This window comes from Cataglyphis hispanica, chromosome 2 (genome assembly GCF_021464435.1).
Source record: "Cataglyphis hispanica isolate Lineage 1 chromosome 2, ULB_Chis1_1.0, whole genome shotgun sequence".
Lineage (NCBI taxonomy): Eukaryota > Metazoa > Arthropoda > Insecta > Hymenoptera > Formicidae > Cataglyphis > Cataglyphis hispanica.
Window position 1 is genome coordinate 2,794,499 of NC_065955.1, and position 22,125 is coordinate 2,816,623.

Consider the following 22,125-nt stretch of genomic DNA (forward strand, 5'->3'; position numbering starts at 1 on the left):
ATGTGATTCAAAAAGATATATATTTTAGGATTAATTACACTTACTTGACGGTCAGTTGTCGTTGAATTAGAAGCTTCTTCTCGATCTGCTCGATTGGGAATTGCGGTACTTCGTAGGGCGCTGAAATTTCATTCGGTAGCTCAGATGCAAGTCTCAAGCTACTGCCACCCCCAGTGCCAGTTCCGCCACCTTCGATGCCGAAAACTGGGCTTTCGCTACCTGCAACGAGAAATAGAATAATTTTGTTAAAGTAGAATCGATAATTCGATTTTTTTTTTATTGTAATGTATCTTCTTTTTCTATTAATGTAAATACAATAACAGACTTGCGATAAATTGTTTGAAAAATCATAAAATTTTTATTTTATTTAGAGACAAACACATATATAGCACAGAATAGATTGACGATGAGATAAAAAAATTAAAGAAAGATCACAATTTGTATAATTCGAAGGATTTACCATTGTTTACATAATCTGCAGCTTGTCCGGTTTTCTGCAACCACTCAGTAACAGAATTGCGCTTGTATACGGCAAGGATTTCATTCTCATTTCCCATTTCAAGAATTTCGATCGTTTTTTATCAACACAAATCTCTAACGTTTCTGTAAACATTTTTCAGCATTACTTTGTACTTGCATTTACACGATATCTTTATTCGGAAAGCTCGAAATGATCGATCGCCTAACTCGCCCAAAAAGATCATCACACAAAAAAGTGCAATTAATTTAATAAATGAATCATTATACTAGACTAAAAAACACGTCTTAATAAATGTTTAATTTATAAAAAATAGCAATATGTTGTGTTATTTATGTCAAAAAATTACAAATGTCAAATAATAATTGACTGTCAACTAGTTACATATACGGTTCGCAATTCACACGTTTATTAAATTTTTTAATTTAGCGTATAATTTGTAATTTCAAAGTAATATATAATTGTTTCATAGATAATTATAAATTATTATTTGCAATAATCGTTTTTTAATCACTATTCGCAATTTTTCATATGTTGATTATTTTCCTGATTGTATACATTATTTTATCACAAAAACATTTCTAAAAATATAACGATGATATCTCTGCGAGAGAAACACATCGTCGTCCTACAATATGATCAATGAATCAACGAGCTCGTTGTGTGTGACTCTCGACTGTCGACAAATCTACAAAGGCCGTGTCAGGTTATAAATAGACGCGGCATTCGAGGACTGTTGTTTTCGTTCGACAAACCGACGAGCTTTGTCGTCTTCGAACCACGAGAGCAAAGAAGTTCAAACACATTGTTATAAATAAGACGAAAACATAAATAATAAGTTATTATGGCGAAGTCGCAGGCTTTACAATCTTGCGAGAGACTTATGCGTAGCAAACGGTTGTCTACGTCAGAGTACGTGAATTGGGGTTGCGTCAGGGATTATTAAATTACACCTATACACAAATTCTATGTGTAATTTGCATGAAATTGACACGAACGTATTTTAGTCAATTATGTAAACGAACTAGTAAACAAACTAATTATTCCTTTTCATTTTCCGTAATATGCGCAAACAAAATATAAATCAATGAGGAATAAATATTTTAAAAAAGAACAGAGAAAAAAGTAATTATTGTCTTGATTTTATGCAATTAAAATTTTTATGTGTTAAAGAACTTGTGACAAAAATAAAAGACAAAACAAATATATTAAAATAAGTAATAAAAATGTATAGAATAATTAATTTATATTTTATACAGATATAAACTACGACTATTCATCGGAATGCAATCTGTTCCCTTAACCATTTTTCATTCTAAAAAAACGTTTATAGCTCTCTACAAAAGAGCATGTAAAATAAAATGACAAGTTCAATCGTTTCAACATGAATTGATAGCAAATCAAATCCTACACCGATTGCTGGCGGCCAGAATTTGTGACACGATGTCGATAGACGACTTTAATTCACTTTTCTTCCTAGTGCCGGCAACTAAAAACATAAATTCACATGATAAATAGTTAATTCGAGAAAAACATCACTTTCCCGTCTTTCCTGCAAGGTATAACGTTTTCTGCCATTTTCAATGCCGATGCGATGATTCACGTGTTTACCGAGTCATCGAATTAACTGCAAATTATAAGATTCAAGACAAAGAACGAAAATTCTATGCGACACAAAACTTACAATGCACTTGTAGAAATTTGCATAAGTTTGTTTTAAATCACGTATACGAGTCGAACATTACTATATTTGCAAAACTTTCATTAACTATAAACAATCAAGTATATCAATTTGTTTAAAAATTTAAAAATTTCGCAAAATTAAATCTTCTTACATATTATTACGATTCAATAATTGCAAAATCAGTTTTCAAAACGTAAGATAATAATAATTAGATTAATTTTTTTATTGATCAACTTTAAATTTATTTCAAACCGTATACATATCATTAAACATCAAAAAATATTCTATAAAATTTTTATTGTTAAGGAAAAATAGAAGAAAAGTTCTCTGAATGTATTAAAAAATTTAAACCTATAAAAAATACGTCTTTACATAAATATACATATAAAAAAAAATGAGTCTATGAGAAAGTATATTACAGGAACAACTCTCATAATGGGTACAAGTGATTTAAGCGACAAGATTAAATATATATGATAAACGGGCCTGTGTTCCAGTTCATTTCAATCATCGATGAATTGTCTGGGACTTTAAATAGCCGGATATTCTAATAATAACTATATATCTAGATAATGATGTAGGATTTGATTCATACTGATAGTTCTAATCGGGCAACGCCCATAATTCAATTCTCTCACTCTATCTATCCATTTCCGCGTTATCAAAATCGATATCCCCGATATTTAAATATTTTACCCGCAAAAGAGAAACGAGATCTGAATTAAATCTCGCATAGAATATTGTAAATTTGTTATTCGCTTCAGCGATATGTATATATGCGTCACATATAAATTCGCACACTGCTATATCGATTAAAAATACCGTTCATTCGCAACAAACCAACGATATATTTTATCAAAGCGTTTTCGAAAAGGCAAAGAGCCGTGCGTTGATTATTGCGAATTAATGCTCTCGTCGAGATGTTATTTACTTGGCGAGCGACTTTCGCATCGGCGATCAACATTTCAAGAGCCGGTTATATTGCGTCAATTAATTATCACTAACTCTGGTCAACTTCGTCTTCTCGCGCGATTTATAATGATGTATAGGCTTCACAGCGATACCAAATAGAAATTGACTTTATGTTTTTGTACAAAATGTAGAGCCAGTTCCTTTGTAGTAAAATTTAAAGAAATTATTGTATGCTATGACTTTTTAAATTTAAACATTAACTACAAAATTGTGTAAAAAAAAAAATTTTTTCTGAGACTTATAATAGTCTGAGAAAGATGCTTTATTACATCGTTTTATTTCTTTTGTATTGGCCTGTATTAGTAAATATTAAAATAATCTAGATATTTTATTTAGTAATTTTTAATTTAATTTTTCTGCATAAATCAAAAGCAATATCAATAATTATTCAAACAAATTATAATATATTTGTTGCAAAACAAGAGTATTATAAATGTTTTGATAAAATTAATTAAAAGTTACTCTCGCAATTAAAAGTTACTCTCAAGAAACAAAAAGTATTTCGATCATTCTCACGCCGAACGATCCAATGATTTATTACTCGCGTAAATTCCGCGATACCAGAGTTAGACAAATCAATAAGCACTCGAATTTGACAATTCCTTAAATAACATACAAAGTTACAACACAAGGCGTTTTCCGTGAGATGCTCGACAATCGTTCAATGTGCGACGTCTGTTTTATTTCCCTTCGTCGTGTTATATAAATAACTTCAATAATTTTATTTTACGAGAAAACACGGAGCGCGACGCGAGCGAGATGAGAGTTCACTCTCAAGAGTCGCGAAAGAGAAATTGCATATGTTTAGTCGACGGCGCTTCGGAGGGCACTGACCATGCCAACTGGTCGTGAGTGTCGAATAAACTGTGGTAGGACAAGACAGAAGAGAGAGAGAGAGAGAGAGAGAGAGAGAAGGGGGGGGGTACTTGGCAGCATCTTGGCAGAGTACTATCGTGTGGAATCCGTGTGCGTGTATATACGCGAGGCTCGCGCCACGCGCAATGAAACACGCGTATGTACACGCGACGCAAATAGACCCTTCGATCTTTATCAAAGAATATAATTAACGAATATAATTAACGAATTTTTTAGTTAAACAATAAAAAGAATTATAACATTTTTTTCATTTTTTGTTTTCTGAAAAGATTCAGAGACTTCTCGATACTAAAGTCATTAGATATAATTAAGAATTTAATGAATTGAAAATATTAGTGTCATGACAAATTATTTTAGAAAGCTTAAGTGGGAGAAGATTAAATCGACAATAAAATCTTATTTGGCCGATAAAAATGACACTAATTTATTAATTACTTTCATAAGTAAATTTTAATATAATCTTAATATTTATCACATGATTTCTTTTAATATCACGTGGCATAAAAAATGAAAAAATTATAATAAGTGATGTATTCGTGTCGCATAAATCTCGTTGAGATTTTCGGAATCGCACTTAAGATGCTGTTCTTGCAAATCATCGCTGTATTAATATATCCAACTTTATTCATGACGTACACATGCGAGCGAAACGATACCGAAACTTTGGCACGTTATAATGCGCGATACAAAATCGCACTTATGTCGTTTTCGCATATCATCGATGTATTAATAATCCAATTTATTCATAACTTACGCATATACGCGAAACGATATATCAAAAATTTGGCACGTTACAACGCTGTTTCGCTATTTTTGATAATACAGACGAGATATATGTTTTGCGATTTTCAATAATATATTTGCATTTGCTATCGACGGTGCATGCTTATTCCTGGATGACCCACATATCGTGGTATGACAAATATGCCCACGTGCATGCGTAAATGCGTAGGTGTCTAGTCAGCTTTCGCGCAAACGATGGAATGTTCGATGGACATTCGTGTAAAAGGTTGAGCATTGTTAACAATTGTACAGTTCATAAAGAATATATTGACCTTTTAAACTTTCTTGTAAAACGTACAACAATTTATATATTTACATACAATGTATACATAAATATATTAACAATTTTGTGAATTTTGCTCACCTAATCTATTGCTATTACTCGATATTTCCTCAGATTTCCCCATTTGTTCTTGTTTATCTTTTGCTGCTTTTTCATGATATTTACTCAAGAAAACGCGTTTAATTATCTTCGCATGCTCACTAATGAGAATGCAAAATCGCGTCGCACTTTGCATAGCGCTTGATACGTATTTTATTTTCTATTGCGACAAAATAACGTGAAAATCTTTTTAATTATGCGAAGCTGTGATTCACTTGGCAGTAGAACTGCAATAATTAATTACTCGTGCTGTCTGGCAATTTATTTACAAGAAATAATTTTTCGTATCTTTTTTTTTGTTATTTAGTGATCTTAGTTTGAGATACAATACAAAACGACATTACCTTTTCGAACAAGGCTCTCCGCGCGAATGGTCGTAATACTACGTAAGCAACAGTATGCTGTGCGTCTCAAAATTCATAACAGATGTAACATTACGAAAGACAAGGTTAAAGAAGAAATTATATATTGTATTTATAATTAATAAACAATCCAATAATTAATAAAACTAATCAATAAAATTAATCAATAAATTAATAACAAAATAATTAATCAATAAAACTGCCAATCACTTTCATATTTTTCTATCATTAATTATATAATAATTAAACACTTGAATATTAATCGGTAAGTGCATTTGTTATTAAATTTGTATTTTAATATTTATCAATTGTGTATTATATGTAATTTTGACGCTTATACATTAACAATTTCTGAAACATTTTATATGATTTGTTCGATCAAAATCAAACCCGCGAATCAGCAAAGCCAGTAATGACATTCTTGGATATTTTGAATATCTTAAATTTTAATTTATTTACACGTATTTATGATGAAAGATAGTAAAATTTCCGTAAAACGCGAACATATATTACTCGTTAACAGCAAATACAACATGTGAATTTAATAGCAAATGTAACGTGTGAATTTATCGCGTAATTTATCGGTGCCGAATGAATTGTAGCTTTGTACGTACGATCATTTAATTTTCGTATTTTTTCATCATAAAATAAATTGCGCATCAAATGTAAAATGTTGTGCAATCACATTTTACAATTAGCATTCGATCGTAATTAATCATGTTTTCCCGAATGCCATAAAAGACCAAGAGATAAATAACAGAGGGAGAAAAGATAAAAGTAATCGCGATAAAGAAAAATAAGATAAAAAATAATTCATATAACAATACTCAGTAAACAATGTTCCAATTAAACGTACAATAAAAAATATCGATGTATCTCTTTGATACTATATATCGGTTTATATTATATTTATGAAAGATACATAAATAGAGAGAGATAGATAGATAGATAGAAAAAAGAGAAAGAAAGAATTATAAAAAAGATAATTAATCTTTATACTATTCAAGAGTAAAAATGATCTGTGTATTTCAAAGTATAAAAAGTCGAGAATATAAGAATGAACAATAACGCTTTCTCGTGTACTATTTTTGATCGTGATACATCATGATACATGCACACATTTTTTTTTTGTCAGACACGGCAGCTGCTTCAATGCGGTGTGTAATATACTTAGTGATTTAATTACGGAACACTGTTTTTGTCGTGACGAACAGTTTTCGCGTGCGCCGAACACAGCGGTCGCACTAATTGATGCTCACAACCTCGATCCGCGTGAACAATATCTTGCAATTGATGACACCAACATCATGCAAATTTATTATAAATCACGATGTTTCGATGAATGTAGGAATAATTTCACCGCACATATTTTATGATCGAATAAATTATGAGGGGGCTTCTTTACAAATTAAATTTGATGTACAAATTGCACAAAAAATTGACAGTTGTATAAATTCCCTTTATGTGTAAAACTCATTTTTTTATATATATATATCATACATACACAGATATTTTTGCTGTACTATATATATCATGAGAAATAATATAGGTAAAAAAAATGTGACTCATTTGTATAAAGTAAAGCAACGAAATTAAAAGTAAATAAAACTTATTCTATAAAAACCCACGATTCTCTCTCGCTATCGCACATAGCTAGATAATGATTATCGGTCGATTTTATCACGTAATAAGATACATTCCAACTCTATAACAAATGTATACGCTACGCACGGATTAATTATAGAAAGACTTTGAAAACTCAGCGTTAAAAAATTCAGAACGTTCCTACAGCGTCAAAATTGAAACCAACGTTGCAGCGCTAGTTGTATTAATAAGTTTACCGCAAATTTAACGCTAAAAACGTGCGCTCGTTTAGATTCATGTAAAAACAAATAAAAAAAAGTTTGATAAATATTATAATAGTTTAAAACAACAATTTACAATCTTTAAAATAACAATTTAAAATCTCTTAGAACACGCATATTTTCTTTTAATAGGTAATTCAATTGTTATGTAGATCTTCTTTTAATAAAAATTTACGTGAACATAGTTCTATTTTGTATACTTAATTCTTTTTTTCAATTTGCATTTTTTTATATCCTTGGAATTAATTTTCTTGAATTTTAAATTTCCTAAATTATTCAAATTAAAAATTTGTTGAAGAATCAAATTCACACTTAAAATTCAATAAAAAATACGATATAATTTATGACAAGAAAATCGAGAAAGTAATAAATAATTATGTAAGATATATTATTTATAGAAAGATATAAACGTATAATTTTTAAAAAAATTTGTCATTATAAGTATCATTAGAAGTAAAATTTATCATTATAAGTTATCAAGTAACGCACTGTATATAAAGACAAAATAAATAAATATTTTTAACATAATTTGTTAAATCATCAAAAAAAAACCGTAGAAATTCAATTAATATTTCAAAAAAACATCTTTGATAATTATCTACCGACTTTTAATTGAAATCAACCCCCAAACAATAACGACATTATGGCGCAATCGATTCTGACAATAAGTAGGCAGTGGAAATTTCCTCAAGGCGTCGAAGAACGCGATCGAATCCTACGGTTATGTCTATTTACAATCGCGTGAATTTGCGTGATTCAATTTCTGGCAGCAGTACGGGGTTTGCACGTGCCAAGAAAAGTGGCATAGTGGTTAGACGTAGTTACGGAAAGGATCAATACCACCTCTTGGCACAGTTACTGTGGATCTCTGCGAAACTCGTTTCAATTTTTTCCATCGAGAACGCCGGCACTCGTCTGATGGGAGGCTCGTATGTTATATAAATATATCGCGGAACAAAAATAAATCGGCGTCGGTATTTTCGATACCTATTGGCACGACGTTAATGCCCAGGCCAGGAAAGATTAATCCTTGCCAAAGTTTACCGCAGTAGACGCGCATATAACATCTCTGAGTTAAAGGGTTCAGTACATGATTCAGTCCATGATTTGTGAAATTCGCTTTCAACATACAATTTGATGATATACATTGATAAAAACGTATCGTGACTTTAGGCACATACATATATATTTTTAGATATGTAATTATTTTCCCCAACATTACACCTATAGTCTTTATATATATAAATATTTCTTATATAATATTATCATAACTTTCTATATAAGAAATTCTGATTAAAGTATTTCTATGATTTCACACATAAAAAGTTTCAAAAATAAAATTAATCTCTCTTAAAAAGTTTTATAGTACTTTTTTGATTGCTAATTTAAATAAGGACTAATATTTAAATAAAGATTGTAGACGAATTAATAGGTTTTTGCATGATAAAAATTATAAATAAAAATTAGTTTTATAGTTTGTTTATATTTTATAATCTGGACAAATAAAAATTTTTGAAATTCCTAAAATAATTAATTCGATTATTTTAAATGTTATTTTAAATTGTTCAAAGAATTGTACGGCCGCATTGAAGTTGCGCAACATCAGGTATATGTCTCAGCTCTAATTGTAAGCGATACATAGAAATTACTCGAAATTTCTGAAAGAATTATGTTATCTAGAAACTAACTCTTTGTAATAATTTGGGTAAAATAATTCCATCAATGTTAAACAATGTAAACAAAATTGCATAATAATAGAAATTAATAAAATAATATTTTATGTTCATAAATCGAGAATGAAATACTATTTTAATGTTTTTAGTGAGCAGTTTTGTTTACTGTTCACAAGAATGTGTGTCTCGAATAATTTACAGTTTTAATGAAGAGCTTTAGATACGCTTTAGGAAGATATGCGGAGTGGAGCATCCGTCGGAAAATTTCGAGAAAACACAGTTATGAGTCTATCTATCTACAGAAACGTGCACATCTCATATAAACACAACAATAATCTGATAATAAATTTTTTCACAATTAAGACAAGGTAGATACAGTGGACGTTAGTTGTGTTATTGACACGATAAGAAACGCTAACGATTCAACAATGGACATAAATTCGTCATCACTGTTATTCACATACGTTATACAAACTGTACGACGAAGACATGTCGCTATCTGGGACAGTTTCATAAGAAAATGGAATTGACATAAATGCGAATTTTGCTAATTCGATTCCAACATCAAGCAGTTAGTATTGCAACAGAATCCGAGCTCTCGTACTCGCTTTTACCTTCGTAAAATTCATCCGGATCGATCAGAAAATTTGGTAGGCGCAAGGAACCAAGAAACGCCTCGTTCTCCGAAGTGGTCACACCCCTGATTGACATTTCTCTTCCGAGGTCACTCTGAATCACGCGATGTAACGTAAGCTGCACTAGGGTCGAGATGATTTAGACAGAAGATTTATTCGACCAATGAGCTTGTTTCTCCTCCTAATAATCAAAAATCTTCGAGAGGCTCTCCAAAATGCTACAAATAAATTTTCTCCGATATTCTGACTTAAAAAAAAAATTTTATCTACAAACGACAAGGAATGCGAACTGGATGCGTATAAAGTAACTTTTAATATTGCAATGTCGTCGTGCGTTTTCAGGCGTCGCGTTAAACGCACTAATCATTGTGCTCGTTTTATGCCAACACGTGCGAAGGTCACAAAAGCGAACGGAAAATAAGGTAATGCTGGAGCAATTTCGAGACGCGTAAATTCAAAAGCGCATAACATGACTATAAATTATTTAACTGGGATAATCATAAAGCACGAATATGTTTACCAATATCTGGCGATAAATAAAATATAAACAGAGTAAATATTTAATATATTTACTCAGAAAGAGACTCAATTAAAATTTCGCATTTCAATATGTATAATGCAAAAATTTAATAAATTTAATAAATAAATATAAAAAAGATTTAGAAATAATTCGTTAAGAAATTATTAAATTGAATTAGAAATTATTTTTATTTGAATTTTTTAAATTTCGATTTATCTCAATAATAATTAATCTTTTAATCGTTTAGAAGAAATTATGTTGTTCAAATAAGTTATTAACTGACTGTTAAATCATTTGTTTAAAAAAAATAAATATTTGTTATCCGCATCGCGAAATTATTTATGTTCTTACCTAATCAAGAGAGATTAAATTCCAAATTTCACGAGATCTAACAAACGGAGTCTTTGTTAACTATTTGTTGCTAGTTTTCGAATTGACTGCGATCGAGTTCTTCTCATGGAATTTTTCAAATTTCACGTACAACACTCTTAAGAATCACGATTATCGCTGACCGTCGAATTGACTGAACAATCATTACAGTATCTGTATTTTCAGACTTTTCCAAATTTCACGTATAATTCCACTTTCAGGATTTACGACTAGACATAACGCAACTCAATGAGGGATATCGCGAAACTACCATCGAATAACGGACTATTTCTACGTAGTTAATCTGCACGTTGTGTTGCCTCTATTCTGAAAGTCTTGCTTCGTACTGACGAGACGAGAGACGATCACCGACGGCACCATTGTGACGGCGGCCAAAATATTATCGGCCGTCTGTAAAGAGAAACTCTTAGGCTACTTGCCAATTTCTGAAACCTTCACTCACGTCAATCGACAGAACGTAAATCTATATTAAAATTCAATTATGACTTTTCAATATTACAAATAGTTCAGAAACGAAAATAGAAAACAAGATCTACCATGCAAATAATTTATTATTTGAATAAATAAATAATAAATTTCATAATTGTAATATTAACGATAGTGGCACAATGATAGTAATGACAATATTGAAGTATATTAGAAAATACTATCTATTAAACTATTTTTCATAATTTCTCGTTTTTATCAACCTGCACAAAATTTTTCACAATTTTCGATATTTTATTAATGATATTTATTTATTTTTCAGACTTGTAAATCTTGTATACTTGGCACTATAAGTATCAATGAATTTTAGTCCGTATAAAAGATCGGCAAGACATTTGTTTTCACGGTTGCTATATTTATATATATATATATATATATATATATATATATATATATATGTATATGTATAATTCATATCGATCTTCATTGCTTTCAGGAACTTTAATTAACTTCACCTTTCGTGCTACTAGATAAAATGCTATAAACATGCGCGAATCGTGACTAGCACAATGCATCGTTTAACGAAATGTTTTGCGCTCATTTCTTGTTTTACGATATAAGTCTATCTAAGCTAGCAATAAGATAATTGATTATCACACCGCAAAACAAGATTTTGAAAAAAAAAAAAAAACAGTATCTATTTAAAATTTTTTGCAAAGAAAAAATTGACTTCGAAGTAATCAAAGAATATTTTTGTAATCTTTATGATCATAGAATCATCGCCATTAACAAAAACAAGTTGTACAATAAATTCTCTGTTCTACAGATAAATGTGATTGACTGATTTGCGACAATCTTATAATTTCAAAATCAATCTCCGAGAAGTCACAGAATAATTTTGACGTGAGTAAACACTTATCAAAGACTAACTTATTTTAAAATTCAAATATATAACTTTAACGAATACTTCAAATATATAACTTTAATGAATAAAGATCCGTCACAGAATTTTCTTATCTTGTATCATTCTTATATATGTCTCATATGATTACGTCATATGATTATGTAATGTCTCGTTCTTATCACACTGCTAATTGATTAGAATTAGCAAGTGAGAAAAAAAAAGATAAAAAGCAAAAAAGATAAAAATCGATTTGACACTCACGATCACGATGATCCACGTTGTGACTTGGAGTTGTCGAGCTATCGGCGTCGCCTTCGCCGTCCAATTCGTAGTAGATCCTGTCTGCAGCACCGTTCACCTCCTTCACTCCATTTACAGCCATCACGTCTTCCATAATTCTATAATACATTCGTCATTTATTTATTATGCGCAAAACAGATGATTGCATTATCAGCCATAGATTTCTCAATAAGCGCTCAAAAATATATAAAATAAATAAGATAAAATATATATATATATATATATATATATATATATATATATATATATTTGTAATCACATAAAAATAAGAAATTCTAAGAAATATAAATTTAATAATTATTACTTTTTTTAATAATTATTACTTTCTTTATAACTTATAAGCTATATACAAAAATTATTAATATATTATAATCATAATAATAAATAAAATATTAATGACGTTAAATATCATTTTTAATGTAAAATCAAATTTTAGATATGATTTACGTTTATGGCACTTTTTTAATGGCACGATTTTATCAAAAACATCCCACTGTACATGTACTCTGGTTTTTATATATACTCTTATTAACATATGTTTCCTTCTCGATAAGATTGCACCTTGCGATAAAGAAATGTTAATTACAAAATAAAACTGCATTGCATAAGCTTACTTATAGCAGTAAAGTATAAGTATCTGATTCGCCAATTAAGAGCTTAATTCGCGTTCATCCAAATAGAGATTAATCGTGTTGTTACTGTAATTGACGTGGATATATTTTCGAATCGGTTAAAAAATAGCAAACATGCGAAATTTGTCTGTATGTCGTTTAACAATAAACGCATATGCAGCAAATTCACAAATATGCATAATATACTCGATTATATAGTAATGTTTGAATTTCATCATACATACATTTAACAGCATCGTTCATAATTTACATTTCAATCAGTTTACAGTAGTATCAGCTGATCATATTGAATGCGTTAACCTGACTATATATATATATATATATATTTAAAGACAATGGGAAAAAATTTTTTATTTACCTATTTGTAATAAACAAGTTTCTATTGCATTATGTAATTTCTATATATAATTTATTAAAGTATTTTAATTGCGCATCGAGAACAATATATACTTGCAAAATCGATTATTATCTTAATATCTCGTTTGATAAAATAAATTATATCGTTAACTGAGGCACTGCATATGCTTATTATTTAGTTTTATAGAAAAAACCGAATTATTTTTTATTGTATATATTTATACATTATTGTTAACATGCACTCAGCTGACAGCTGTAGAGTACCGTCACGCGAGAAAAAGATAAACATTTTAGTCTCTTTAAAATCAATGAGAAAGAGAGAGAGAAAGAGAGAGAAAGAGAGAGAGAGAGAGAGAAACAAAGAAAAGCTTATCCGAATAAATAGCTATTTCATATTGAAACTTGAAACCTACCGGTATATATAATGTACGGCGATAAACAAATGTAGATTTAAATAGACTCGTGTATATATATATAGAATAAACACGCACTTTTCTCGCTCACATGAATGAAATGTCCATCATTACGCCATTAGCGACTTTTGCGAAAGAACGAGCACATGTGGGACGTGCCAACCGATCCGATCGATACGCTAATAATTCGCCGTACGCGTGTAAATTCGAAATTGACTCGCGTTCGTTATCGACCGTCGTTACTTGTCTCGGATTCGCGAGATTATTACGTCGTTTGAATGACGTCCGTCACACTTACGTTTCACTTATTTCTATCTGCGAACGAAGGAGGATGCGTCGCGCGCGCGACTCCGGATGAACAGCTGGCTGTAACGGACGCGATGGGAGGCGAGTGGGATCGCGAGAGGTAGCGCGCGCGCGCGACAGCATGGGCGATATAGCGTTACATTCACACTGATCGTCGTCGCGTCCCGATAAATTCGAATAATTCGATTAATCTGTCGAGACGAAGCAGATGTTTTATCGCGAGATAAATGTCGCGATAATTTGATTCCGAACGCGCGAGATCCCCTATACTCGATGTATTGGAGAACCGCCCGGACTCTGTCACCAGAAAACTGTCATAAACCGCTAGCCGCACCGCGCGTAAACACTGTGCGTCACCGTGATCGTGCGCTCTGACGCATGCTGTGAGTCGCGACCTTCGATATATCGAAGTGACGTAGTACACGCGGGACTATTAATATAAATCTCTCTCTTTTATTAACTGTTCTTTTGCCTGATTATATGAATGGGATTTGATGGATTTTTTTTCCATATTTATACTTTTTTAGATTCAATATGTACTATAATGCAGAGAAAAAATTTGATACATAGTAAAACTTGAATAGAAATAATTCTACTTTGCCGCAAGATTCCTCAATCATTCATTGTTGATACATCATGAAAATCTCGTATCAATTTTTTTCGTTCTATTTATCGATATCGAATATGTCATATCTTGTCAAAACAATTAATTTTATGCAATTCCATAATTTTCAGAGAAGCGAAAAGAAAGGGAAAGAGAATAACTATAGAGTTCTCCATATCCTATAGAAGAAAGTATAATTTTTCTACCTTTCTCAGGAGCTCGGGAATTTACGGTGGGACGGATGAAGGATCTCTTCATCAGCGGCTCTTATATATATACTGCGTCTGTGATGCGCATGATATCACAAGCGTGATTGGCCAAGAAGAGCGATACAGCTGCGAAAATCGCACGAGTGGCGCAGACTCGTTTCCGTCGATTCCATGAAAATCCATACTGTGCGACTGACCGTCGCCGTCGTGCTGTGCTAATTATACGGGACAGGAGGCCGCACATGTCTTTTATATGCAAAAACTGAAAAACACTTAATAGTCTAATTAATCAGGATTTTAATCAGTTGATTGATCGTAAACTTGCACCCTTTTAATTTGAATTAAATTTTACATATTATAAAATTATGTTCTTAAAAAGAGAACAAATTTGTATATCTGTTTGATTATAATGTATATTGTATATGTATATACATATATGCTAAAAAGTATAATGAGAAAGATATATATGAATTAATTATTATTATTATAATTATACAGATATATCATCAAAATCATATTTACTAATTTATTACACATCTGTTAGCTAATAATCTCTTTTAAAATTTCTTATAAAATTTTGAATTAATTATAATTTTTTCTTATTTATACAAAAAAATTTATTCCCATGTATTTTTTAAATTTAATAGGTATCTTTAATAATAACTGATCCTCTTACAATGTAAAGCTGTAGATGTTTACAATTAGGTCCGTATTATTTTTAGAATAAATCTTTTCACGATTGTACAGGTGTGCAGTTTTCTCAGCACATACGCGTATAATTAGTTATATTCAAATATTTTGTTTTGTAATAAAGCGTCGATAAAATAATATATTTGCGATAAAATAATATATTCTTGTTTTATCACTTCCTACATAGCATGCATATCCAAAAGACGCTCAAAGGACATCCTGAAGATATCTTATCGTCCAAATTAACTTCGGTATATTCTAGACGTCTTTTGGATATGCATGCTATGTGAGTTTATTCTGCACCTACATATGTAAATATGATATTTACAATAGGTTCTAAATAGAACTTCAAGGAGATTAATTATTTTTGCCATTTGCTACAATTCGTGGGTTGTTAATTAAAGCTCTAATTAAAATACAATTCGCTATCCATATTCCAGGCATTTCTTGCGAAATAAATCTGAAATTCATATTGAAATTCAGCAAAGATATTCAAAAGCATGCCTTTCTTGAATCAGACTTGTTTCATTAACAAGATTGCGGTACTTTTTTTACCTATTTTTTTTATCTCCTTAACTTAGCATTCTATTTTCAAAACATCGTATATTTCAATTAGAAGATCGCTGTTCATATCCGCTGTACATACTTATCGTGAAATCGATGTTGAAACTCGACATAAATTTAGTCACATTCTTCTTTAATGTATTTAATTTTATTAACAGAATCTTATCATTGTAGTTTTACCTTTATCTCTTTATACAAATTTAATGTCTTTTCAGTGCGTCCTGACGCATGTGGACATTTTAATTAAAATCAAAATCACTCTCCGTATTTGAAACATTTCTTTCGATCGTTGTATCTGTGTCAGAATCCAGCAAAGATTTAATCACGTCCTTCTTCTTTGTCCCGCTAACGGCATCTACTTGCTGCGGTTTATCTTCATCTTTGCTTGATTTGTGTTCCGACTCTGGGTCTACCTGTTTCTGCGAGGTTTCTTCCGTTTCCGGTTCTTTTTCGCGATTTTCGACAATGTTATTATCAGGATTGGGCTGTTCTTCCTGTTCATATGTATTATCGTACACCTGATTAGGATCGTAAGAAACTTGTTCGGCGTAATCGTATGCCTGATTATCAGAACTGTTTTCGTAACCTTGATTAGGATCATATTGCTGATTAGGATCGTCCCCGTATCCTTGATTAGGATCGTAATTATAATCGTATACTTGATTCGGATCCTGCTCGTATTGCGCGTTAGGATCATGTTGATATTGTGGATTATTGGGATCTTCAGGATATTGTTCGTACTGACCATCCACGTACTCGACATATTCCTGTCCCTCTTGAGTGTATCCTTGCGCGGCGTACCTCTCGTACTCCTCGTTATTAACTCCTTCGTATGGCATACCTTGATCATAATGATATTGCTCATTTGAATCTTGTTCATATTGTCGCTCTTGGCTCGAATCCTCGATGTATTCTTGTTCGATATTGTATTCATTATTTTTTATTACATTCTCAGATTGTTCATCGATTTGAGATACTGTCGTCTGATCGTTATCTTGCTTCTTATCGTTATTCTCTTTTGATTCGCCAATTTCCTCATTTATGTGAGATGCGATCTTGGACTCGTCGGCTTTATGTTGACTCAAAATTTGAGTCACATCTTCAGCATTCTCGACAGAAGAATGATGTGTTTCGTGGGATTCGCTCGCATTCAATTTTTTCGATTCCATCTCCTCGTCAGGAAGCGTATCTTGCAAGTGATGCGCGTTCTCCACTTCATCATTTGCGCTGCTTTTCTCGATGGACGGTAACGAAATATGCGATTCGCTCGCAATTTCATCGACGATTCGTTTCTCCGTCTCTTTGACGTCCTTTTTCATTGCTTTGACAGTATCGGTGAAATCTAATTCTCGAACTTCCTTTTGCACACTCGCAAGATTCCACGGCGTCAATTCTTCGGCGACATCAAATAGACCATCAATATTCGATTCTTCGCCAGTAACAACATCAAACTGTTTCTTCTCTGATACGTTATTCCGATCGTCGATCTGTGATTCGTTACTCGAGGATGCAGTTGTTTTTTCGCATGTGTCGTTTTTCTTCGCACCAGATATTTCCTGATCATGCTCTCGCAATTCGACTAAATTGTCAGCATTATTCCAGCTCTCTTTCGCAATATCCGTATTTCTACGCGTTTGCTCTAATTCCGTTGAGTATGTCGCAACGTCTTCTCTAATTTCGTTCTTTGCCGAAATTCCGCGTCCTTCAGCCTCGCATTTTCCTTCGAATTGCGATGTATCGTTCGTCGTCGCGTCGCGGTGTCTAATTTCGTCCCTGACCACTTCCGCGGGTAAATTGTTGTTATCACTTTGCCCGGTTGTATTTCGCGCATCTTCCTTCAGTTCAGTCGTCCTCGATGCAAAATCGCTTGCCAATGCCAGAATCCTGTCCATCTTCTCGGATACTCGCTCCTTCCTTGCCCGATCTTCGGCCGGAAGCTCCGCAGCATCCTCCGACAGAGTGACATTCAGCAGATCACCACTAGTGTTCTGTTCATGGTCCATTTCCTCCAGACTCGTTAAACCATGTTCCCGATGGAGTTTCCGGATTTTACCGATGTATCGGTCCAATTCATTTTCCAGGATGGCCGTCGTTTTGCCATTCTCGTCGAGATTAGCGTTATATAATCCCAAAACATCAATCGGCGATCGACATGGAGTCTTAACATCATCCGTGCTCCATAATAGATGCTCGTTGCGCCTTATCAGATCATCTACATCATCGCTAGTAAGGGAATGGATGGATTCTTCGTCCTCAGGACTTGCCGTGATATAGTCCATATATCCCGGCAACGGACCGACTTGATCAACGACACTTATATTGGGATCCACTCGATATGTACTCAATTTCGCGGTCATTAAAGTGGGTCCTGCAACATCGGACGGATCATATTCTCTTATCTGCGATTGCGGACTAGATAGCATTACATTGTCACGGTGAAGCGCGGTTAAGGGATTGAATCGTCGTGAAACAGGTGCGTTTTGTGATGTCTCTTCGTATCGCGCTTTTCCAACAGGAAATTGCGTCGAGAGACCAGAGATCGTGGTTTGCAACGATTCCACCTGCTCTTTGAGGAATCGATTAATGGGAACAGCATCGGGTCGAATCTGATCCAAGGATGACGTCGGCAAAACTGGTGTTTTCGTGTGCAAAGCGCGAAAATTGTCGACATCTTGAAGATTATGAGACGCGCTCTCTTTATAATCGGAAATCGTTCGTGGATACTGATGGGTATTTGGCGAGGAAATTACTGATACTTGAGTGAGCTGTTCATTCGATCGACCGACCGGTGAGACATAAACGTGCGGTTCACGTGGAACGCGCGTCTGATGATAATCGGCGCCGAGCGGTGCACTTAGTGGCGTAGTTGGTAAGATCGGAGAATTATTTAATAAAGTACTGTTTATAGCAGTTTGATCATGCAACTTGGATGTGGAGGTAGACCTTGGTTGATTCGATTGAGTAAACAGATGCACTCGCGGTGATGAAACGCTTCTCATTTCCGCGGATGCTATATCAGGCTGCGCTAACGTGACGATTTTCGGGTACTTATCCTCATTTTGACTGACGATACCGCTGTCGCCAGTGATACTACCAGGTTGTCCACGATTGGCATAAACACGAAGCAGATAAGCTTCATATTGTTTCTGGAAAAGAATTAAGATTTTCGCTCGTTAGAAGGACAATATCTATTTACTTGCAGCTATATCTCCGTGTAATTATAAAAGTATATAAAATGTGTATAAACAGTAATAAATGTGTATAAACAGTAATAAATGTGTATAAACAGTAATAAATGTGTATAAATAGTAATAAATGTATATAAACAGTATAATATGTAAAAAATTTAAAATATTGAAATATTTTTCTCAAGATAAATTTCCAAGAAATTTTTCAGTTCATTTTATTGAAATCTAAAAATAACTCTTAGATAATGAAGAAATTAATTTCTATTTCTCTAATCAATCACTGAATCACTTAAAAAAAAAAAATAAAAAGTGTAACTTTTTGGCTATAATTTCTGTTACTTTTTAACAATTGATAAAATCATTTCCAATACAATCCAATACAATAAATTTAATATGATATTTTGTTATAATAGAAACATACAATAGTATTATAAAGTAATTTTCCTAAAATAATAATAAATCTCTAATCAAAATAATAAACACTCACTCTGAGAACATTGAGTCTGTCTTTTTTCGCACTTATCAATGCGAGCTTGTTCGTGATCTTGTCCAATGCTGCGAGAAGCTTGTGATTTCTTTCATCTCTCGCATGTTGTTCCTCTAAATACTGTATGTATCTCATGCGTAACTGATTTATACAAGCATCGTGTCTGCAAACAAAAAATCATCGAGCTATGTTGAATGATAAATTTAGACTCTATAAGCATTCTCACTTAAGAAACATCTTTTATTCTTTCATTTGTGATCTTGTAACGTAATATTCATCATGTTTTATAAACATACAGTGCTGTAAAATTAGAATTAAAAATAAATCGAAATTAGATATTATTTGTTAGTCGATATCCTTCAATTATTTATCGGTCAATTAAGAATTTAATAGGACTTTCATAAAATCGAAGAGCATTTCGTGACACCTTGATGGTAGAAGGTCGCGTCTCCGCAACTATATACATAGCTAACACATCGTCTTAAACAGAGACGCGCACTATCATAGCATGAAGTATTTTCGTGTTCTTATCCTATCTCCGCGATCGATGAAGTGCTCGGATGTCTCGACCAGACACGAATCGGGACACGTAAACAACGAGAGAACGGAATTCGCGAATGAAGATATGTCGGACGACGATGAGAATGAGATTATATGCTCGTATTATTGATCGTGACATCCCGGGTAAAACCGGGTTGCCATTGGATCGATATCGAGTATTTTGGGTAATTTCTTTACACTTTTGCTGCGCTAGATGAAACGTAGACTGATTCACTCTAACTTCTGCATTTTAGAAGAATTTACTTAACGCTTCATAAAAAAAAAAAAATTTAATGGGTTGAGTTTATTAATTATGTACAATATATCATAAAAACAAAAATTAAAGAACAATATAAAAATAATCTTGTTCTTATTCTTCGAAGATAAGATTGGTTTAAAAAACTTTAAATTGAATTAGAAGAATTATTGCTATGAATTTTTATGATACACGACATTCCATAATAGTTTTATGTCACGTGTCATATTGTGAGTGTACAAACTTCATACAGCGACTCTATTACGTACTCAAATCTTTCAACAGCACCAAAAACTCAAATTCAAGGAATTCCGAATTTTTACTTAATTAAGACTTTTGCTCACCTATCATGAGATTCTCGCACGAGCTCGTTGAATCGCTCCTCCAATCGTATTCTCTCCTCCTCGCTGAAAAATTTCAATAATATCACCATAATTATTTTCTTGCGATGCACTCACGCAGTGTGCGATTATTTCACGAGAACTTGATGTACTTGCCTCTTTCGCAGTTTCTCCTGAAGTTCAAACATCCTCTTGCAATGATCGTGGCCATTATAAAGCGATGCCATGCTACGGGCCATTCAAAAGTCAAAAAGTTTAAAGTCGATTGAACGCATCGAGAAATGATATCGATCGATTCAATAATACAAATTCAATTGCGCATGGATCAAGTCAAAAGTGACGTGATTCAAAATACAAAATCGTTATAGTCTTATGTGTTTGCATAATTTAGCGAGCCCCAAGAAAATTAATGAATCCGAATAATGCAATTTACATTTGAAACAAATGTTTCTATTTTTCTCCACTTTCCATAATTTTTAAGCACCTTAAATCAGATAAAAAAATTATGTTGATTTTTTCAAAAAGATATAAATTTTATAAAATAAAGAAAAAGGAAAGATACAAAAACATACAAATTTTTTAATTGAATTAAAAAAAATTGTGAAAGAAAATATAAAATATTTAAAATAAAAAGAAACTTGTTAATAATATACCTTAATAATATATCTTAATAATATACTTTAATATACCTTAAGCATGCGTTTAAAAAAAAATAAAAGCAGTTTTTCAAAAGAAAAAATGGAAGAAATATAAAATTTCCTCGAAATCAAGAAGAATTGTATCAGAATTGTACAAAATTTAAAATTCTGCATGACAATTTAAATATGCAACGCGTATTCCTCTGAACTCAAAAATGATTTCAAAACAATCTAGAAAGAAATCAGGCACAAAAACGCATGTATTTTAAATGTCACAAAGATACTCCAATCGCCGCGAATTAATGGCGATAGGACGACGATGTAACGAACACTCGCGATACTGTAACGCGAAATATTCGAAGATTAATTCCGATATTCGTTTCCTCGTGATAAGGAACGATTCTTCGTCATGTCGACGCAGCGAGCTACTGTCACGGTCGACCGTCGACATCGGTTCTGCCGTGGCAGGTCGAGGCTGTTTCAGCGGATAAACACGCAGGTGTTACATTCCCTACCCCCTTTTGTGCCGAGTACTTTCGACTAAGCAGCAGCGGTTATTTAATTCAGGTTTCGCGATATTACGAAATACGTAAATACACATTCTCGATGCATTTAAATCCACACAATTATCATCCTAGATTTATATGAAT

At 32.5% G+C, this 22,125-nt stretch overlaps 2 protein-coding genes across 12 annotated transcripts in view; both read right to left on the reverse strand.

Moving 5' to 3' along the window:
• The window catches only part of LOC126856380 (AMP deaminase 2), a 26,394-nt gene extending 12,131 nt beyond the window's left edge, over positions 1–14,263 (reverse strand). Inside the window, exons 1-4 of one of the 7 annotated variants that reach the window (XM_050604865.1) lie at positions 13,951–14,263; positions 12,212–12,348; positions 9,690–9,891; positions 45–219 (exon numbers count right to left, since the gene is read on the reverse strand). In XM_050604865.1, the coding sequence (XP_050460822.1) occupies positions 45–219; positions 9,690–9,786 (272 nt within the window). In that variant the 5' untranslated portion in view covers positions 9,787–9,891; positions 12,212–12,348; positions 13,951–14,263. Of the gene's footprint in view, positions 1–44; positions 220–460; positions 604–3,750; positions 3,956–9,689; positions 9,907–10,581; positions 11,011–12,211; positions 12,349–13,652 lie in introns of those variants that run through there. The other 6 variants (XM_050604886.1, XM_050604841.1, XM_050604856.1 and 3 more) reach the window with 6 other exon arrangements.
• Positions 14,264–15,399: 1,136 nt separating this feature from the next.
• LOC126859175 (uncharacterized) lies at positions 15,400–22,074 on the reverse strand. 5 transcript variants are annotated; one of them, XM_050610210.1, is made up of 5 exons: positions 21,760–22,074; positions 20,994–21,321; positions 20,841–20,903; positions 19,701–19,863; positions 15,400–19,171 (listed from the first exon to the last, which is right to left on the reverse strand). In XM_050610210.1, exons 2-5 carry the CDS (start codon positions 21,074–21,076, stop codon positions 16,265–16,267), a joined length of 3,216 nt encoding a protein of 1,071 aa, XP_050466167.1. In that variant the 5' UTR covers positions 21,077–21,321; positions 21,760–22,074; the 3' UTR covers positions 15,400–16,264. The 5 variants fall into 5 exon arrangements, with proteins under 5 accessions (XP_050466167.1, XP_050466166.1, XP_050466168.1 ...); XM_050610209.1 differs by having other exon boundaries at positions 21,527–22,074; XM_050610211.1 differs by having other exon boundaries at positions 20,841–20,899; positions 20,990–21,321; positions 21,527–22,074.
• Positions 22,075–22,125: the final 51 nt, after the last annotated feature.